The sequence below is a fragment of the Sinohyriopsis cumingii genome, chromosome 9 (assembly GCF_028554795.1).
Source record: "Sinohyriopsis cumingii isolate HCF-2022 chromosome 9, ASM2855479v2, whole genome shotgun sequence".
NCBI lineage: Eukaryota > Metazoa > Mollusca > Bivalvia > Unionida > Unionidae > Sinohyriopsis > Sinohyriopsis cumingii.
Genome location: NC_142969.1, coordinates 105,211,647 through 105,234,326, shown reverse-complemented (window position 1 = coordinate 105,234,326; position 22,680 = coordinate 105,211,647). Strand labels below are relative to the sequence as shown.

General features: G+C 37.4%; 1 protein-coding gene across 4 annotated transcripts in view; it reads right to left on the bottom strand.

Annotated features, from left to right (window-relative positions):
- LOC149792406 (uncharacterized) overlaps positions 1-22,680 on the bottom strand; it is a 108,532-nt gene that overhangs the window by 2,034 nt on the left and 83,818 nt on the right. For 2 of the 4 annotated variants that reach the window (XM_089970979.1, XM_089970976.1), the window contains 4 exons: positions 19,844-20,023; positions 16,504-16,665; positions 10,845-11,024; positions 7,542-7,703 (listed from right to left, as the gene is read on the bottom strand). In XM_089970979.1, coding sequence (XP_089827105.1) covers positions 7,542-7,703; positions 10,845-11,024; positions 16,504-16,665; positions 19,844-20,023 — 684 coding nt within the window. The remainder of the gene's footprint in view (positions 1-7,541; positions 7,704-10,844; positions 11,025-16,503; positions 16,666-19,843; positions 20,024-22,680) is intronic. The other 2 variants (XM_089970978.1, XM_089970977.1) reach the window with 2 other exon arrangements.

Sequence of the window (22,680 nt, the reverse complement as noted above, 5' to 3'; positions counted from 1 at the left end):
ATTGACACATTTATTTAATGGCATAACAATTTGACTGGCTTGAAACTATTCATAATATTCTTTCCATTTGACATGCTTATACTTTCAATCACCAATTCTTTGTTTGTTATGCAGAGATAATTTTCTTCTCCCTTAAACCATGCCATCTGATATAGATACACGTTCAAGTCCTCCGGTTTATAAAGGAATGTATCGCCGAACTACTTTGCTGATTTCAATTATTTTCAGCTATTAAGTCAGGAAAGAAACCCATTTAAATTTATTTAGTATTTTGATATTCTAAATGATTAACATATCTTAACTTAAGGTATTCCAAAGGAAGCAACTCGTGTCTATTGATCAGTAATGCATTTTATTACATCCCCCAATATATTTCAGACTTCAATCTATTTTTTGATTTTCCAAATGAGATACATTGACTTTCTAGCCTTTTGAGTAATTTAAGTATTGATCAGTATTTTCATTTCCCAGCGTTGCTATTGTTAATTTCTTTTTCTTTGTCAAACTGAAACGTTTGAGCATTTCACCCTTTAAAAATCTATATTAGTGTTTTTATCTACCTATCTGGTTTTCGCATTTTTAAGCGCAAGTGTAGTTTTAAAAATTATGTATTTCTAACATACTGTATTCATCTTTAGCCTTTGTATTTTTCAAAAGCATCGATGTCAGCTATGACTATTTCTCACTTTTCATCCACAAGATTTACATAAACATTTTGCAGTGAAATTATTTTACTTCCTTGTTTAGTGTTTATATAGACTGTTCGGTTTAGCATTCTTTAAATATTTTGGTATATTTTCAACTCTTTTTGTCCGTATAATATTTTTCCTACAATTGCATAATATGTATGGGAGAAAATGAACTTTCAAGACTGGGAAGCTCTTTGAAATGCTGTTGTTTGCATTGTGCCCTTGCTGCGGTTCATTTTAAACCGATATATAATCATGGAATGAGTATACTTTACGTCTAATACGTCAATGCTGTCAAAAAGCATGGGCAACCACCGTCAATTAGGTTCATTTATATCCAGCAAATGTCAATACTTTATCAATTCTTTCAAACGTATGACTGATTTCAGATTTTGTCAGATTTTGACATTCATATAGTTGTTTATGTTAAAGCTACTTCATTTACTGCGTCAACATGTGATATCTTAAATCGGACTTTGTTTTCCGTAAATTTTACATCTACTTTTGATGGATCATTCTGGATTGACATTGGAAATGTTACGAGTCTTTAAAGTTGCAGTACCAATCTATGAATATACGAATTTATTTATTTACTTTCCAGTGGTGTAGCAAGAAATTCTGGGTACCACCACAAAATTAAAGTTTTGGGCCACCTCACAACTAAACGTTTTGTTTGATATGAATTTTGGACCCCACTGGGTCTGCTCGTCTCCATGTCCCTTCCCCCAACAGTTGCAGGGCTTGCTTGGATATTTGCCATCCCACCTTTACCCACAGGAAATACGTAATTTATTCCTTCTTCATGCTGTGTCGTTATAAGGATTTTCATAAGAGGGTTGATGATGCTTTTCTCGATGATATCATAATTAAATCATTACATGTAAGCTGTAAATCTGCATCTTTTTTATATTGGAGTACACCAGTTTGGTGTCTGAAATAAAAAAATTACTACTTTAACTCTCTTGTATGTTATTTTGTTTACAAATCAAAATTGAAGCCAACTTTAATTACATCAAGACCTGTACATATATAGGCATTTACTCTATATACTGACCTGATAAACTCGTGAAATATTTGTATCACTTCTCTGAAAACTGTTGAAATCAGTATAATGTTGCTTTGTGCCAATACTCGGTATCTGAGCTCGAGTAGGCAAGTAAAAAGGCGATCCTTCACATGTAATCGTCGATTTTGATCATAAATTTCACCCGAAAGCATATCTGCGTTCCCTCTGTTTTCTAAAATCCCGGGGGTAGCGCGGGTGGTTTATTTGCACATGTGTTTTTCCACAAATATTTTGAAAATCATCCATTCCATCTTTCAGACTCTTTAATACAACTGAGGTAGAATTAAATTTGTTACTTTTTTTTAAAAAAAAAATAGCCCATTGGGTTGTAGATTTAATGGAAAAGAAAATGCTAACATTGGATTTAGCTGAGACTGTACTGTTTAATACTACTTTTTAATCTGGAAACTGTCGTGTTTTTAATAGAAAGGTAAATCTAAATATAGTTTATGTTTATACTAGGACTACGAGTCTTAAAAAGGAAAATTTAGATACAAGACAAACGCAAGAAAACTACAAGATTCTACGCTAGATTGAACAGGAGCACCTAGGAAAAATTGCAACCAATGTTTGTCATAAGGACTCCAGTTAATAATAAAATAAGGAGCAATAAGGGGAAATTCGGGTCATTAATAAATAAGGAGCTATAAGCGGAAACTCACTTAAGTTCAATCCGTGTTCAGCGGGATTTGAGGACTGGAAATATAGGATAATGCATAATTCTTGCAAAGAACTGAGAATTTCTCTCCAATGATACGTGACAATTTGTTAATACTGATCATGTGTTAAAAGATGCACACATGTTATTGCGACGCGCATTGTTATAATGATGAAATTATGTTTGTCGACGAACTTCTTTGTGGTGGGAGGGAACAATCGTCTGTTTATTAGAACTGTAGGAAATTATTTATATTTATTAGTCTAAATCATAAATAAAATCAAACAAAATCCGTATTAAAATTATAAACATCCTTATATTGCGAGAAACACTAAACAAATAAAAAAAATTTTCTTGAGTTCCGTTTGAGTTTCAACTATTGCCATTAATTTGCTGATACTTTAAATTTACGAAACAATTAGAAAATATCAGAGAGATCGGTGTGTGTGTGGTGTGTGTGTGTGTGTGTGTGTGTGTGTGTGTGTGTGTGAGAGAGAGAGAGAGAGAGAGAGAGAGAGAGAGAGAGAGCTCAGGTGGGTTTAGTATGAAGCGTTTCTATCTGTTCAATTTAGATTTGATTGCATTATACGAAAGTACTGAGAAGATGACTTCTTTCCTTGATAACAAAGAAACTTTGTTCGTATCGAACCTATGTTCCCTGGATTACGAATCCAGACTTCCACCAAAGGTTCTACCACGGCACTCATATATAGGATCCTGTGTTGTGTCAAAACCATTTGTACAGTGCATTTTAACATCGTAGGACAACATACAAAATCGCACAAGGTGAAAGCATTTGTAAAGCGTACTATAATTACGAGGGACCAGATAAATTATTTCACACAGTAAAAGCATTATACTATCTTAGAACCACATAAATTATCTCGCGCGATAAAAGTCTTCGTACAGCGTACTAATATCGTGCGATAATATAAATTATGTCACACGATTATTATGATTGCACAAACATCTAACGCGTTTCATTTGATAGCGAATTTCAGATTTGTATTTAGGAAACCTTATTATATGATATTATTTGCTGGTACCTTACATAATCTTCTTGAACTATTTCTATTTCAATTTTGCCATTTTTCCTTGTTGTATCTGGTGTTTGTATCAATCTTTTTTCATTGTCTTCCTTTATATATGTTCTTACATTTTTCCTTGACTTCAATTCTCGTTATAATTGTTGACAAACATTCTTACTTAATGTGCTGTTTGAACTTATTTATGTTGTTGTTGTAGTGTTTAACGCCATTTTTCAGCATACGATAGGCCAATCATGGTGGCCAGTATAAGAGGTGGAGAAAGAACCCGGGTAAAGCTCGGAAAGAACCACCGACCCACGAGAAGTTACTGGCAAGCTATCTCACATACCCACATTGGTCGAACCCGAGATTCGAACCCACGCAGACGGAGGTGAGATGACAGTGACCCGTAACGGTTAGTGCCTTAGACCATTCTTCCACTCGGACAGCGCCTGGCATCATTTCAAGTGCAGTGAAAACTGATCGCCATCAATTGCATCGGACTTGTTGCCAGACCTCTCGGCATTGTCTTGCCACTAGGTGAGAGATTGAGGGTGACTGTGCGCAACGTTCCCTCTCTTAAACCCAACTCACGCGCAAGTAATGACATCATTTCCGTCCATCACCAGATACCTTAAAGTCCTGTCGCGATTGTTGAGCGGCAAGTAAGCAGGTGTGGATCCAATGGGAGCTTTAACAACATAAATGAACACAGGTGGCTCAGGGCATAATGTCGCTTGTCCCTGCACCGAAATGAAACTCGGCATCCTCTGAGATGAGTGGGCATCCCATTTTAGGATTACACTGCTCATCTCCGTAGTATGAGGAAGGGCTAGAAAAGGTGCCCTAAATATTGAGCTTGGGCAGCATACTGACACTAACAGGGATTAGCGGTCGAAAACCTAGCAAGAAGACAAAGGTACCTCGACTCACCTTATGTGCCTAGAATTAGCGCTAAATAAAGGATATTCCACAAGCCAATTGAATCGAGAGAAGAACGGATCTAGCTGGAACTGGACTGACTAGGTTCAATAAACAGATATGAGCCACAAGTGAAACTCGCCTAATTGAAGAATGACAAATCAATAAAGTTGAAGCTGGCTGCACAGTCTTCTGTGGTGAACGAAGTTAAGAAGAGCGACGCGAGGCTTATGTCTGGTTTTCCGTTACGTCACAGCTCCTGAGCATTCCTCACAAATCTCCCAAAAGGTATGGATGACAGACTAAAGAAAGAGAAGTACGCCTGTTATCTTGAGAAAGACATTAGTATCTGCGTTTATGCACCCAGTATGAAAAACCCAGATTAGATGAAGGTACAATTTTATGAAGATATGGATTGTGCAGAAGAGCTCATCATTCCTATTTCTTTAGGATAGAGTTGGCAGATATAACCAGACATAGCAAGATGTTATTGACAATAACGACTTTGGCATGTTGGAACAACAACGGATTCATCTACTGAGGAAATACACTAAACATTGTCCTGCTAATAACCAATACAATATTCCGTCTGCCAAACCGCAATGTGACATCTTGGATACCCTCACGCTTTAAGCACTCACATCTCTTTGATCATGTGATCGTCAGGAGAAGGGACAGGCAGGATGTTCGAGTAACCAAGGCCATGAAACATGCAGAATGCTGGACTGACCACAGACTCATAGTGTCTAAAAGCCCAATATACATATTCAGTCTAGGAGATGACCACATGGCAAAAAGTGCCCCGAAAGTTTAGCATCTGCAAATTGAAGCAGGAGAATGTGCATCAGACATTCGTCGACCAACTGTACAGCCAACTAGATACACTCGATCTGTACTCAGAGAAAGTCGAAAACCCCAGAGAATCAGTCAGAGAGTCTGTATACTCATCGTCTGCAACCGAAAATGTCAGTCCCACCAAAGGTAACCATCAAAATTGGTTTGATAAGAAAGACGCAGCCATACAGAGACTTCGGAGGACCTGTGTAGAAGACATAACTTCATCATCTAAGAAGGCACCCTTCAACAATATCAAGAAGACTGCCCAATGCATACTCATACAATTACACAACTCATGGTGGAGCAATAAGGTGAATATGAAGAATGGCACGAAGAGAACATATATGACGCTTTGAAGTCTATTTTAGGGCTACATTCATCACAAACAACTTCAATTATGAATGCTGACAGCAACACAAAGCACACGTACAAAAGTAAATATGTTTCAACGACGAACAGTATAATTCAACAACATCCTCAATCAACAGTCATCTATCAGTTAGTAGTTAATTGATCGACTACCCGAAGTGGAAATCAACTTATAACTTGCTGATCCTCCAACGCAGACTCAAAGTGAGAAAGCAATTTAACTGTTTTCAAGTGGCAAATCACATGGAGCAGATGTCATATCATCAGAAGTCTACAAAACCAGAAAGTCAAACATGGCACAGAATTTAACCGAACTCTTCCAGTCCATTGCGAATTAATAAACTATGTCCTAAGAGTGCAAAGATGTATACATGTCCCACTTGTACAAGCAAAATGTCATTAGACAATTCTACAAAACCCACAGGGCAATCTCCTTTCTGTCAAGATCTGGCAAAATCCTCGCCAGAATTCTGATGAATCGCCTTGTGCATCACATCGATCCAGCGCTCCTGCCAGAGAGTCAGTGTGGCCTCTGAAAAAGACAAGGGACCACACACATGGTGTTTGCAGCTCGCTAACTCCAGTGTTTGCAGCTCCGTAAACTGCAATGAATATAACCTGTACACGACATGATTGGACCTGACAAAAGCAAAATCTGATTGGTCAGAGAAATTCGTCGTTATGGTTCTGCAATTCCGTGATGGCCTTTTCGCTCTCGTCATGGACGACAACAATTAATCGAATTATTCACAATCCCCAATGGAGTCAAGCAAGGATGTATGCTGGCCCCAACCCTCTTCAATATCATACTCTCTGACATGTTTACTGATGCTATCCGTGACCATGACACTGGGTTTGACATTAGATACCGGACTTACGTGAAACGTATCAATGTCAGAAGGCTACATGCAGAGATGAAACTATAAGAACTGACTATTTATTATTTCCAATTTTTTGACGTCTGTTCCTTGAATGCTAAATCTGAGTCTGACATGGATAATATCGGTCTCAAAATCACTATCAAAACAAAATAGGTGTTGTACCAACCTGCACGAGGAAAGCCATACGTAGTCTACTGACAAAGTAAATGACGAAACACATTGGACATATTCACCTATACCAGCAGCACACTGTCACGTGCAGTCCACGTCGAAGACGGATTCAATGACAGACTTGCTAACCCAAGTGTAGCCTTTGACAGACTATGTGCGATTGTGTGTGAGCGCAGAGGTAGCAGTCTACAAATAAAAGTGAAGGTTGCTACTGTTACCAACGAGTCTGTATGCTTACGAAACATTGACAGTGTACAGACGCTTCGTCAAGAATGTCAACCTATTCCAAATAAGCTCCCCGAGGACACTGATGAGGATACTTTGGCAGAGTATGATCCTATACACTGACCTTCTCACACGGGCAGATATTCCAAGCATCCACACACCACTGATGAAACCACAGCCGAGATGGGCATGTCACATTTCCAGGATGACTGAAGAGTATCGCCTGTGCTGAGCTGAAGGTGGTTGTCAAAAGAAAGTATTCAAAGATTCCTTAAATAATTCTTGACTCACTTCAACATTGACCTTCAGTCTTGGGAAAGTCTCGCATATGATAGCTCGATCTGGTACATTCTTATCAATACTGGAGCTGTAGACATTGAAGTGAGGAGATTTGCACAGGTAGTGCAAAAGCGTTAGTAACGTGAAATTCATAACTGCAGCACTTTCCCTATTGATCAAGAAAACCGAAGTAACATATGCGGTTAAGTGTGCCTCATATAGTTCAGAGCACAAGTTGGACTGATCAGCCACTAATTCGCTCACACAAACCAAACCACTTAGTGATTTCATAGTCACCTCTGAACAGGAAAGACAAAGAAGTTTGTGAACATTATGGTAGCAAAAAAAATCAAGGGATTAAATGATGGAAAACAATATATAAAAATATAACTTTGAAATTAATTTATTTGTATATACCTTCTTTATATACCGTTTTGACAAAGCAGCTTGATTCGGTAGGACAATCTGGCGTTGGATTACCCCTTGTCACATTAGCTGCAGCTGTTACGCATCGATAGTCAACTGTCCAATCGGCGCTTTTAGTATAATTGCAGGAGTAACACTGGATCCCTGAAACACCTGTGAAATATAATGAAATTGATGAGGCATTATGTAATTACTATCTTCGGACCCATTCACTGCAATCACACCTATTCTTAGTGAATCGGGGCCACAGCTCCGGTGGCCTAGTGGTTAGAGCTTCCGCCTCCGATGGGGGAGGTCGTGGGAACGCGTTCATCATTAAGAGGGTAGTGTTAGGACTGGTCGGCCTGGTGTCAGGATAATGTGACTCGTTGGGACATCATGTTACATGTCTGCGGCATGATGCACCAGTGCTAATCATGATTATAAACTGCCACACTGCAGACATCGTAGCGACTTGACATAAAATTGTTAAAGCTACGTTAAAAATCCAAATCACACACACAGAGAAACACAATGAATCGGGAGCCTTAGTAGTAATGTTGATAGAGCGTCAGTTTCTAAAACCAAGGGTCAATGTTTTGATACCTGCGCAGGCCGAGCGGGGTCAGCTCCCTCACCGTGTCCTTAGAAAAGACACACAGCTATAATTTTTTTGGCATGGTAAAGCCAATAATATGTTCATCGTGTTGTTAAAACCATTCATCCCGAAACTGTCTTGGTAAAGCCTTAGTGGGGAACAAATATATAAACTTACTACCAGTACTCTTTGTAATTCTATTCCTAGCTGATCCTAAAGATCCAGAACAATTTTGTTTCGTTTCATGGAAATATAAATTAACATATGATCTTCATAGGACAACCGAGTGCAATTTGCGTCGTGAATGTACAGACGGAAAATCGATTGGGCGCTTCGCCATACAGTTGTGGCGGACATGCGAATAGCATTAACAATTAAGAGTTTATAATTGCACTTTTCTCTGCGTTTATTGTGACAACTGCCAAATTACACAGCAAACGACGTACAAATGCCGTTATGCTAGCAATATCATTCGGCAAATGGCATTATATACGTCCATATGCGCATGAGAAATTTAAAAAACAAATCCAAAGAAAACAAACTCATTTTGATTGCAGTCATGGGCTCACTGAATAAAAATGTCTTGGAGTTTCTCTGTTTTGCATTTGTTTTTCTTTTCTAATCTTCGAAACCTTGAAAGGCTTGAATGTCCTCAATATCTTTTGTACAAAGCTTTTTTTCTGGAACTGAAAGGTTTTCTCGGACCTCTATGCTGGCATTTCTTTTAAAAATGCAGTTATAATAAATTGCAATTTCCTTAGAATTGTCTTATTTCATTTACGAGAAGAAAAACAACGAAGATTTTCTCAAACTTTACGAATTTGTCAACTTGTATTTCAAGAAAAAGAAGTCTCTGATGTGCACATTAAAAATAAAAGTTATTTTTCATCCTTTGTATTGTATCTGCTTCACACCAAAAAATTCAATATTGCCAGAAAATTCATAAACAAAATGAGGGAAAGTGTGAATTCGAGGGAAAAAAGAGAACTTTTGTATAAATCATAACAGGCAGTCCTTTATAAAATTAACAACTGTGTTGTACTGATCTGAGTCAAACAAAACATTGTTCCTGTCTGCAATTATGTAAAGTGATTGGAAATCGATTTCTCCCTCCTTTTAGGAGAGAATACACGAAGCATGCTTGCACAGTGTTTCTGTTTTATGTATTAATATCAAAGTTCCAAAAATTAAAGTCCTTACCAAATGACTGAATGGCTGTTTACGAAACTTCTGTGAGTGTGCGAATATCATGGGATGGGAGAAGGCCACGAAGTTTTAGTTTAATTTTGCAAAATCTTAAACAAACATCCTCTCACTCTCTTTCCATTCGATATTGATAGGGAGGTAACTTGTAGCGATCTCGTTCGTTCACTCGTGTGTGAACGTCGGCTTGAAATGTATATGATAAGAAACAAGACTGTAGAAAACACATTTTAGCATTATCGAATTATCAGAATGATAATAATAGGTCCCCTCGGGGTCCGGTAAAACGCAATTATTTCTTAATTTGATAATGAGATGGCTGAAATGGGATAAGTTATTAGTTTCGTCAGTTCATGATCAGACATGCTTCGATGTAGTTAAAGATTGTAATGAAAATGCAAAGTTAATGAATAAAGATGGCGATGATATTATTAATTTTATAACTGATATTGATGAAGCACCGTCCGTAGATAGTTTATTAATAACCTCGTAGTATAAGACGACGTAATGTTAGATAAACAAACAAATCCAGCAGAAATATTTTCTCGAGGCAGGCATAAAAATACTGTGATTTATGTTACTCGACGATACACACAAATGCCTAAAGTGATCAGAGATAACTGGAATATTTTAGTTGTGTTTAATGGAGTTGATAAACATACTTTGAGAAACATTCATCAGACTTGGTGTGGTGGGGATATGGACATGATTAATTCAAAAATTTCTTTTCCAAAACTCAATCTACTCCACTCGGATTCATGACAATAAATTTACACGATCCCAGAACAAGATATCGCGTAGGTCTTGATAAAATATTTGGTTGATATAATAATGATTTAAATATTGCAGCAGAAATGGTGCGACCTCAATGAAACGTCCAGCGGGTAAACGAATTTACATACTAATTTAGAAAAACACAAACGACAAACACAATGTAACGAAAAAACTAACCCAATTAGAGAAAATCTCCTTAAAGTTAGAGGCTTTGGTTTGGCGTTACTGACCTTATTTTGTTTCATTTTTTTAGTATGAGGTTTTAGTTTTGAAAATGATGTTTCAGGAAAAGGTCTTGTTCACTCTTTCTGCTGCTAGGGCCGTAGAGAGCGATCACGGGCCCTGGAGTAAAAAACACCCAGGCCGCTCCTAGTTCTTGTTGAAACCAAATTTTTTGTTACAAAATTAAAAAGTGTTGTTCGACCGAGAATATATCCCCGGTTGCCCTCCCCCAGCTCTTGTCGGCCCTGTAGAGAGCCTGCATGCAGATTGAGTATTGTCACAAAGTACCTAAAATGAACTAGATAGAGTGCCGCACCATTCTGAATGTGGTTAGAACAAACCTATCCCTGACATTACCTGTGACTGTCAGTCTGCCCTTGCTCAGTTAGGAATTAGAAATCTGATTTCTAACATTTTAACTAGAGATAATTAATATATTGTCAAATAAAACCTCTGTTTACAAAGCACAATGACAGTACAAGTCAACTGTGTCCAGTAATTGTTCAAGCGACATGTACCCATAGTCGTGCCACCTAATCCCGGCGGTTTTGATGAAACATCCATGTCGTTGCACAAATCCGTATCACACACCGTCCAGCACGTTGAATACGGGCCATTTTCATCACAGCATGTTCTATCATTGCACGGCGTGCCACCTTTTCCACATCCTCGCACTGTTGAATTTACCTGCATAACACCTGAAAATATATTAAATATATGCCTAAATGTAAAAGTTATAGAACGATACAGCTGTTAACAAACATATGTATTAGTAAAACAAATGTTGTGGGTGTGTTGATTATATGATCGTATTTTATGATATGTTTAAATGTATCGTTGATGTTGGTATTTCTTTCATGGAATAATCGATTCACTTTTCTTTATATGGCTGAAAAAATGTTGAATGGGTATTATCATTGATGAATTTATAAAACATCAAACATACAAGACTGAGATCAAGCAGCATGGTTTATTTTTCCTCTGGCTTGCGAGCAATATTAACATAATATCCACATTAATTCATTTCTCCTGTATTCTATCTTTCGTTTTGTTCTTTTGCTTATTCTGTACATTCATAATAATTCAAAATCTTAAGTCTATCATTTTCAGTAATATTATTATTTATTTGCTTTGCTTCAGACATCTCTGATGAATTTGCACACCTTGGACATTTCGTCTCCATATTGGATGTGTGCTATTGACACATTTATTTAATGGCATAACAATTTGACTGGCTTGAAACAATTCATAATATTCTTTCCATTTTACATGCTCATACTTTCAATCATACATTCTTTGTTTGTCATGCAGAGATAAATTTGTTCCCCATAAACCATGCCATCTGATATAGATACACTTTCAAGTCCTCCGTTATATAAAGGAATATATCGCCGAACACTTTGCCTAATTTCAATTATTTTTCGCTCTTAAGTCAGGAAAGAAACCCGTGTAAATTTATTTAGTATTTTAATATTCTAAATGTTTAACATATTTTAACTTAAGGTATTCCAAAGGAAGCAACACGCGTCTATTGATCAGTAATGCATTTTATTACATCCCCCAATATATTTCAGACTTCAATCTATGTTCTGATTTTCCAAATGAGATACATTGACCTTCTAGCATTTTGAGTAAGTTAAATATTCGTCAGTATTTTCATTTCCCAGCGTTGTTATTGTAAATTCTTTTTCTCTGTCAAACTGAAATGTTTGAGCATTTCACCCTTTAAAAATCTATATTAGTGTTTTTTATCTACCTATCTGGTTTTCGCATTTTTAAAGGCAGTTGTATTTTTAAAAATTATGTATTTCTAAAATACTGTATTCATCTTTAGCCTTTGTATCGTTCAAAAGCATCGATGTCAGCTATGATTATCTGTCAATTTTCATCAACAAGATTTACATAAACATTTTGTAGTGAAATTATTTTGCTTCCTTGTTTAGTGTTTATGTAGATTGTTCGGTTTAGCATTCTTTAAATATTTTGGTATATTTTCAACTCTTTTGTCCGTATAATATTTTTCCTACAATTGTATAATATGTATGTAAGCAAATGAACTTCCAAGACTAAGAAGCTCTTTTAAATGCTGTTGCTTGCATTGTGCCCTTGTTGCGGTTCATTTTAAAACGATATATAATCATGGAAAGAGTATACTTTACGTCTAATAAGTGATCGTTCAATGCTGTCTAGAATCATGCGCAAGCACCGTCAATTAGTGATATTTATTTCCAGCAAATATCAATACCTTATCAATTCTTTCAAACGTATGACTGATTTCAGATTTTGTCAAATTTTGATTTCATGAAGTTGTTTATGTTAAAGCTACTTCATTTACTATGTCAACATGTGGTACCTTAAATCAGACTTTGTTTTCCGTAGATTTTACATCTACTTTTGAAGGATCATTCTGGATTGACATTGGAAACTTTACGAGTCTTTAAAGTTGCAGTACCAATTTATCAAAATGCCAATTTGTATATTTACTTTCCAGTGGCGTAGGAAGAAGTTCTGGGTGCCACCACAAAACTAAAGTTTTGGGCCACCTCACAATAAAACGTTTTGTTTGATGTGAATTTTGGACACCACTAGGTCTGCTCGTCTCTATGACCCTTCCCCCAACAGTTGCATGGATGGCTTGGATATTTGCCATCCCAAATTTACCCACAAGAAATACGTAATTTATTCCTTCTTCATGCTGTGTCGTTATAAGGATTTTCATATGAGGGTTGATGATGCTTTTCTCGATGATATCATAATTAAATCATGACATGTAAGCTGTAAAGCTGCATGTTTTTTATTTTGGAGTACACCTGCACCGAGGTGAAACTCGGCATCCTTCGAAATGAGTGGGCATCCCGTTTTAGTATTACACTGCTCTTCTCCGTAGTATGAGGAAGGGCTAGAAAAGGTGCCCTAAATATTAAGATTGGGCAGCATACTAACACTAACGGGGATTAGCGGTCGAAAACCTAGCAAGAAGACAAAGGTGCCTCCACTCACCTTATGTGCCTAGAATTAGCGCTAAATAATGGACATTCCATAAGCCAATTGAACTGAGGGAATAACGGCTCTAGCTGGAACTGAGCTGACTAGGTTCAACAAACAGATATCAGCCACAAGTGAAACTCGCCTAATTGAAGAATGACAAATCAGTAAAGTTGGAGCTGGCTGCACATTCTCCTGTGGTGAACGAAGTTAAGAAGAGCGACGCGAGGCTTATGTCTGGTTCTCCGTCACGTCACATCTCCTGAGCATTGCTCACAAATCTCCAAAAGGTACGGATGGCAGACTAAAGAAAGAGAAGGACGCCCATTGTCTGGAGAAAGACATTAGTATCTGCGCCTATGCACGCACTATGACCAACCCAGATTAGATCAAGGTAAACGTTTATGAAGATATGGATTCTGCAAAAGAGCTCATCATTCCTATTTCTTTAGGATAGAGATGGCAGATATAACCAGACATATCAAGATGTTATTGATAATAACGACTTTGGCATGTTGGAACAACAACGGATTCATCTACTGTGGAAATTCACTAATTATTGACCTGCTAATCACCAACACAATATTCTGTCTGCCAAACCGCAATGCGACATCTTGGATACCCTCACGCTCCAAGCACTCACATCTCTTTGATCATGTGATCGTCAGGAGAAGAGACAGGCAGTATGTCCGAGTAATCAAGGCCATGAAATATGCAGAATGCTGGACTGACCACAGACTCATAGTGTCTAAACGCGAAATATACAGATTCAGCCTAGCAGACGACCACATGGCAAAAAGTGCTCCGAAAGTTTAGCATCTGCAAATTGAAGCAGGAGAATGTGCACCAGACATTCTTCGACCAACTGTACAGCCAACTAGATACACTCCATCTGTACTCAGAGAATGTCGAAAACCTCAGAGAATCATTCAGAGAGTCTGTATACTCATAGTCTGCAACCAAAAATCGTCAGTCCCACCAAACGTAAACATCAAAATTGGTTTGATAAGAAAGACGCAGCCATACAGAGACTTCGGAGGACCTGTTTAGAAGACATAACTTCATCATCTAAGAAGGCACCCTTCAACAATATCAAGAAGACTGTTCAATACATACTCACAAAATTACACAACTCGTGATGGCGCAAGAAGTTGTATATGAAGAATGACACGAAGAGAACATATATGACGCTTTAAAGTCTATTTTAGGGTTACAGTCATCACGAACAACTCCAATAATGAGTGCTGACAGCAACACACCGCTCACGTGCAAAGGGAAATATACTTCAACGATGAGCAGTATCATTCAGCAACATCCTCAATCAATAGTCATCTATCAGTTAGGAGGTAATTGATCGACTACCCGAAATGGAATCAACTTATAACTTGCCGATCCTCTAACGCAGACTCAAAGTGAGAAAGCAATTGAACTGTTTTCAAGTGGCAAAGCACATGGAGCAGATGTCATATAATCAGAAGTCTACAAAGCCAGAAGGTCAAACATGGCACAGAAATTAACCGAACTCTTCCAGTCCATTGCGAATTAATAAACTATGTCCTAAGAATGCAAACATGCATACATGTCCCACTTGTACAAGCAAAATGTCATTAGACAATTCTACAAAACCCACAGGGCAATCTCCTTTCTGTCAAGATCTGGCAAAATCCTCGCCAGAATTCTGCTGAATCGCCTTGTGCATCACATCGATACAGCGCTCCAGCCAGAGAGTCAGTGTGGCCTCTGAAAAAGACGAGGGACCACACACATGGTGTTTGCAGCTTGCTAACTCCAGTGTTTGCAGCTCCGTAAACTGCAATGAACACAACTTCAACCTGTACACGACATGAATGGACCTGACAAAAGCAAAATCTGGTTGATCAGAGAAATTCGTCGATATGGTTTTGCAATTCCGTGATGGCTTTTCGCTCTCGTCATGGACGACAACAATTAATCGAATTATTCACAATCCCCAATGGAGTCAAGCAAGGATGTATGCTGGCCCCAACCCTCTTCAATATCATACTCTCCGACATGTTTACTGATGCTATCCGAGACGATGACACTAGGTTTGACATTAAATACCGGACTGACGTGAAACGTATCAATGTCAGAAGGCTACATGCAAAGATGAAGTTACAAGAAATGACTATTTATTATTTCCAATTTTCTGTCGACTGTTTCTTGAATGCTAAATCTGAGTCTGACATGGATAATATCGGTCTCAAAATCACTATCAAAACAAAATAGGTGTTGTACCAATCTGCACGAGGAAAGCCTTACGTAGTCTACCGACAAAGTAAATGACGAAACTCATTGGACATATTCACCTCTACCGGCAGCACACTGTCACGTGCAGTCCACGTCGAAGACGGACTCAATGAGAGACTTGCTAACGCAAGTGTAGCCTCTGACAGACTATGTGTGATTGTGTGTGAGCGCAGAGTTAACAGTCTACAAATAAAACTGAAGGTTGCTATGCTACTGTTACCAACGAGTCTGTATGCTTACGAAACATTGACAGTGTACAGACGCTTCGTCAAGAATGTCAACCTATTCCAAATAAGCTCCCCGAGGACACTGATGAGGATACTTTGGCAGAATATGACCCTAGACACTGACCTTCTCACACGGGCAGATATTCCAAGGATCCAAACACCAGTGATGATACCACAGCCGAGATGGGCATGTCACAACTCCAGGATAACTGAAGAGTATCGCCTGTGTTGAGCTGAAGGGGATTGTCAAAAGAAAGTATTCAAAGATTCCCTTAAATAATTCTTGACTCACTTCAACATTGACCTTCAGTCTTGGGAAAGTCCCGCACAGGATCGCTCGACCTGGTGCATTCTTACCAATACTGGAGCTGTAGACATTGAACCGAGGAAATGCGCAGAGGCAGTGCAAAAGCGTTAGCAACGTGAAATTCATAACTGTAGCACTTGCCCTATGATCAAGAAAACCGAAGTAACATATGCTGTTAAGTGTGCCACATATAGTTCAGAGCACAAATTTCAGTGATCAGCCACCAGTTCGCTCACACAAACCAAACCACTATGTGATTTCATAGTCACCTCTGAACAGGAAAGACAAAGAAGAAGTTTGTCAACATTATGGTAACAAAAAATCAAGGGAATAAATGATGGAATACAATATATAATAATATAAATTTGAGATTAATTTATTTGTATATACCTTGATTATATACTGTTTTGACAAAGCAGCTTGATTCGGTAGGACAAGTTGGCTTTGGATTCCCCCTTGTCACATTAGCTGCAGCTGTTATGCATTCATAATCAACTGTCCAATCGGCGCTTTTAGTATAACTGCAGGAGTAACACTGGATGCCTGAAACACCTGTAAAATATAATGAAATGTATGAGCCATTATGTAATTACTATATTCGGACCAATTCATTGCAATCACACATATTCTTAATAAAGACCGCTTCGGTGGCCTAGTGGTTGGAGCGTCCGCCTCCAATGCGGGAGGTCGTGGGTTCGATCCCCGGCCGAGTCATACCAAAAGCTTACAAAAATGGTACAAACAGCTGCTTCGTTTCGCGCTCATCATTAAGAGGTTAGTCTTAGGACTGGTCGGTCTGGTGTAAGGATAATGTGACTCGTTGGGACATCATGCTACATGTCTGCGGCATGATGCCCCAGTGCTAGGAATCACTATAAACTGCCACACTGCAGACCTCGTAGCGATATGACATAAAATTGTTAAAGCTACGTTAAAAGTGCAAATCACACACACACACACACACACACAATAAATCGGGAGCCGCAGTAGTAATGTTGATAGAGCTCCTGCTCGAAAACCAAGGGTCAATGTTTTGATACCTGCGCAGGCCGAGCGGGGTCAGCTCCCTCAGCGTGTCCTTAGAAAAGGCACACAACTATACTTTTTTGGCATGGTAAAGCGAATAATACGTTTATCGTGTTGTTAAAACCACTCATCCCGAAACTCTCTTCGTAAAGCCTTAGTGGGGAACAAATATACAAACTTACTACCAGTACTCTTTATTATTCTATTCCTAGCTGATCCTAAAGATCCAAAACAATTTTGTTTCGTTTCCAATAAATATAAATTGAAATATGATCTTCATAGGAGAACCGGGTGAAATTTGCGTCGTGAATGCACAGACCGAAAATCAATTGGGCGCTTGCCATAGAGTTGCAGCCTACATGCGGATAGCACTAACAATTAAGAGTTTATAATTGTGCTTTTCTCTGCGTTTATTGTGGCAGCTGCCAATTTACACAGTAAACGACTTTCAAATGGCATTTTTCAAGCTGTATCATTCGGCAAATGGCATTATATACGTCCATATGCGCATAATAAATTTATAAAACAAATCTAAACAAAACAAACTCATTTTGATTGCAGTCATGGACTCACTGAATAAAAATGTCTTGGAATTTCTGCTTTTATATTTTTTTCTTTCTTAATCTTCGAAACCTTTAAAGGCTTGAATGTTCTCAATATCTTTTGTACAATGCTTTTGTTCTGGAACTGAAAGGTTTTCACGGACCTCTATGCTGTCATTTCTTATTAAAATGCAGTTATAATAAATTGTAATTTTCTGAGAATTGTCTTATTTCATTTACGAGAAGAAAAACAATGAAAATTTTCTCAAACTTTACGAATTGGTCAACTTATATTTCAAGAAAAAGAAGTCTCTGATGTGCACATTAAAACTGAAAGTTATTTTTCATCCTTTGTATTGTATCTGCTTCACACCAAAAAATTCAATATTGCCAGAAAATTCCTAAACAAGCTGAGAGGAAGTGTGAATTCGAGGGAAAAAAGAGAACTTTTGTATAAATAATAACAGGCAGTCCTTTATAAAAATAGCATCTGTGTGGTACTGATCTGAGGCAAACAAAACATTGTCGCTGTCTGCAATTATGTAAATTGATTGTAAGTCGATTTCTCTCTCATTTTAGGAAAGGATACACGAAGCATGGTTGCACAGTGTCTCTTTTATATATTTATATCAAAGCTCCAGAAATTAAAATGCTTACCTAATGACTGAATGGCTGTTTACGAAACGTCTGTGAGTGTGCGAATATCATTGAATGCGAAAAGGCCACAACGTTTTAGTTTAATTTTGTAAAATCTTAAACTAACATCCTCTCACTCTCTCTCCATTCGATTTTGATAGGGAGGTAAATTGTAGCGATCTCGTTCGTTCGCTCGTGTGCGAATGTCGTCTTGAAATGTATACGATAAGAAACAAGACTGTAGAAAATACATTGCAGCATTATCGAATTATCAGAATGATAATAATAGGTCCATCGGGGTCCGGTAAAACGCAATTATTTCTTAATTTGATAATGAGATGGCTGAAATGGGATAAGTTATTAGTTCCGTCAGTTGATGATCAGAGATGCTTCGATGTACTTAAAGATTTTAATGAAAATGCAAAGTTAATGAATAAAGATGGCGATGATATTCTTAATTTTATGACTGATATTGGTGAAGCACCGTCCGTAGATAGTTTATTAATAATCTGGTAGTATAAGACGATATAATGTTAGATAAACAAAGAAATCCAGCAAAAATATTTTCTCGAGGCAGGCATAAAAATACTGAGTGATTTATGTTACTCGATGATACACACAAATACCTAAAGTGATCCGAGATAACTGTAATATTTTAGTTGTCTTTAATGGAGTTGATACACATACTTTGAGAGACATTCATCAGACTTGGTGTGGTGGGGATATGGACATGATTAATTCAAAAATTTCTTTTCAAAACACAATCTACTCCACACGGATTCATAACAATACATTTCCGCGATCCCAGAACAAGATATCGTGTAGGTCTTGATAAAATATTTGGTTGATATAATAACGATTTAATTATAGCAGCAGAGAGGGTGCGACCTGAATGAAACGTCCGGCGGGTAAACGAACTCACATTATAATTTAGAAAAAGACAAACAACAAAAACAATGTAACAAAAAAACCCCTAACCCAACTAGAGAAACTCTCGTTAAAGTTAGAAGCTTTGGTTTGGCATTACTGACCTTATTTGGTTTCATTTCTTTAGTATGAGGTTTTAGTTTTCAAAATGACGTTTCAGCTAAAGGTCTGTTCACTCTCTCTGCTGCTAGGGCCGTAGAGAGCGATCACGGGCCCTGGAGTAAGAAACACCCAGGCCTCTCCTAGTTCTTGTTCAAACCAAATTTTTCTTTTATCAAATTAAAAAGTGTTGTTCGACCAGGAATATATCCCCGGCTGCCCTCCACCAGCACTTGTCGGCCCTGCAGTGAGGCTGCATGCAGATTGAGTTTTGTCTCAAAGTACCTAAAATGAACTAGATAGAGTGCCGCACCATTCTGAAAGTGGTTAGACCAAACACATCCTTCCCCCAACTCGAGACTGTCAATTAGGAATTAGTAATCTGATTTCTAACACGTTAACTGCACATAATTGATATATTGTCAAATAAAATCTCTATTTAGAAAGCACAGTGACAGTACACTTCAACAGTGTCCAGTAATTGTTCAAGCGACATGTACCCATAGTCGTGCCACCTAATCCCTGCGGTTTTGATGAAACATCCATGTCGTTGCACAAATCCGTATCACACACCGTCCAGCACGTTGAATACGGGCCATTTTCATCACAGCATGTTCTATCATTGCACGGCGTGCCACCTTTTCCACATCCTCGCACTGCTGAATTTACCTGCATAACACCTGAAAATATATTAAATGTATGCCTGAAAGTCAAAGTTATACAACGATATAGCTGTTAACAAACATATGTATTAGTAAAACAAATGTTGTGGGTGTGTTGATTATATGATCGTATTTTATGATATGTTTAAATGTATCGTTGATGTTGGTATTTCTTTCATGGAATAATCGATTCACTTTTCTTTATATGGCTGAAAAAATGTTGAATGAGTATCATCATTGATGAATTTATAAAACATCAAACATACAAGACTGAGATCAAGCAGCACGGTTTATTTTTCCTCTGGCTTGCGAGCAATATTAGCATAATATCCACAATAATTCATTTCTCCTGTATTCTATCTTTCGTTTTGTTCTTCTGCTTATTCTGTACATTCACAATAATTCAAAATCTTAAGTCTATCATTTTCAGTAATATTATTATTTATTTGCTTTGCTTCAGACATCTTCGATGAATTTGCACACCTTGGACACTTCGTCTCCATATTGGATGTGTGCTATTGACACATTTATTTAATGGCATAACAATTTGACTGGCTTGAAACAATTCATAATATTCTTTCCATTTTACATGCTCATACTTTCTATCGTACATTCTTTGTTTGTCATGCAGAGATAAATTTGTTCCCCATAAACCATGCCATCTGATATAGATACACGTTCAAGTCCTCCGGTTTATAAAGGAATGTATCGCCGAACTACTTTGCCTAATTTCAATTATTTTCCGCTCTTAAGTCAGGAAAGAAACCCGTGTAAATTTATTTAGTATTTTGGTATTATAAATGTTTAACATATTTTAACATAAGGTATTCCAAAGGAAGCAACTCGTGTCTATTGATCAGTAATGCATTTTATTACATCCCCCAATATATTTCAGACTTCAATCTATGTTCTGATTTTCCATATGAGATACATTGACTTTCTAGCCTTTTGAGTAAGTTAAATATTCGTCAGTATTTTCATTTCCCAGCGTTGTTATTGTAAATTTCTTTTTCTTTGTCAAACTGAAACGTTTGAGCATTTCACACTTTAAAATTCTATATTGGTGCTTTTTATCTACCTATCTGGTTTTCGCATTTTTAAAGGCAGTTGTATTTTTAAAAATTATGTATTTCTAACATACTGTATTCATCTTTAGCCTTTGTATCTTTCAAAAGCATCGATGTCAGCTATGATTATTTGTCACTTTTCATCAACAAGATTTACATAAACTTTTTGTAGTGAAATTATTTTGCTTCCTTGTTTAGTGTTTATGTAGATTGTTCGGTTTAGCATTCTTTAAATATTTTGGTATATTTTCAACTCTTTTGTCCGTATAATATTTTTCCTACAATTGTATAATATGTATGTAAGCAAATGAACTTCCAAGACTAAGAAGCTCATTGAAATGCTGTTGTTTGCATTGTGCCCTTGTTGCGGTTCATTTTAAACCGATATATAATCATGGAAAGAGTATACTTTACGTCTAATAAGTGATCGTTCAATGCTGTCAAGAATGATGCGCAACCACCGTCAATTAGTTACATTTATTTCCAGCAAATGTCAATACTTTATCAATTCTTTCAAACGTATGACTGATTTCAGATTTTGTCCAATTTTGACTTTCATGTAGTTGTTTATGTTAAAGCTACTTCATTTACTGTGTGAACATGTGGTATCTTAAATCGGACTTTGTTTTCCGTAAATTTTACAACTACCTTTGATGGATAATTCTGGATTGACATTGGAAATGTTACGAGTCTTTAAAGTTGCAGTACCAATTTATCAAAATACCAATTTGTATATTTACTTTCCAGTGGCGTAGGAAGAAATTCTGGGTGCCACCACAAAACTAAAGTTTTGGGCCACCTCACAATAAAACGTTTTGTTTGATGTGAATTTTGGACCCCACTGGGTCTGCTCGTCTACATGACCCTTCCCCCAACAGTTGCATGGATGGCTTGGATATTTGCCATCCCACCGTTACCCACAGGAAATACGTAATTTATTCCTTCTTCATGCTGTGTCGTTATAAGGATTTTCATATGAGGGTTGATGATGTTTTTCTCGATGATATCATAATTAAATCATTACATGTAAGCTGTAAATCTGCATCTTTTTTATATTGGAGTACACCAATTTGATGTTTGAAATAAAAAATTATTACCTTAATTCTCTTGTATGTTATTTTGTTTACAAATCAAAATTTAACCCAAGTTTAATTACATCACAACCTGTACACATATAGGGATTTACTGTATATACTGACCTGATAAACTCGTGAAATATTTATATCACTTCTCTGAAAACTGTTGAAATCAGTATAATGTTGCTTTGTGCCAATACTCGGTATCTGAGCCCGAGTAGGTAAGTAAAAGGGCGATCCTTCACATTTAATCGTCGATTTTGATCATAAATTTCACCCGAAAGCATATCTGCGTTCCCTCTGTTTTCTAAAATCTTGGGGGTAGCCCTCTCTGGAGTTTTAGGTCCATCGGACAAGACTTATCGGTTTATGTCAGGGTCAATCGAGAGGATTCTTGTATTGGATTCCTACGTTGAATCAAGTGGGTTGTCGATGAATCACTTACATTATCTGGCTGAATTTAACCCGTATCTATTTGATAGATCGAAATTAAAGGCAACGAGCTCTGGTCGTAATGCTTTTGTTTGGCATG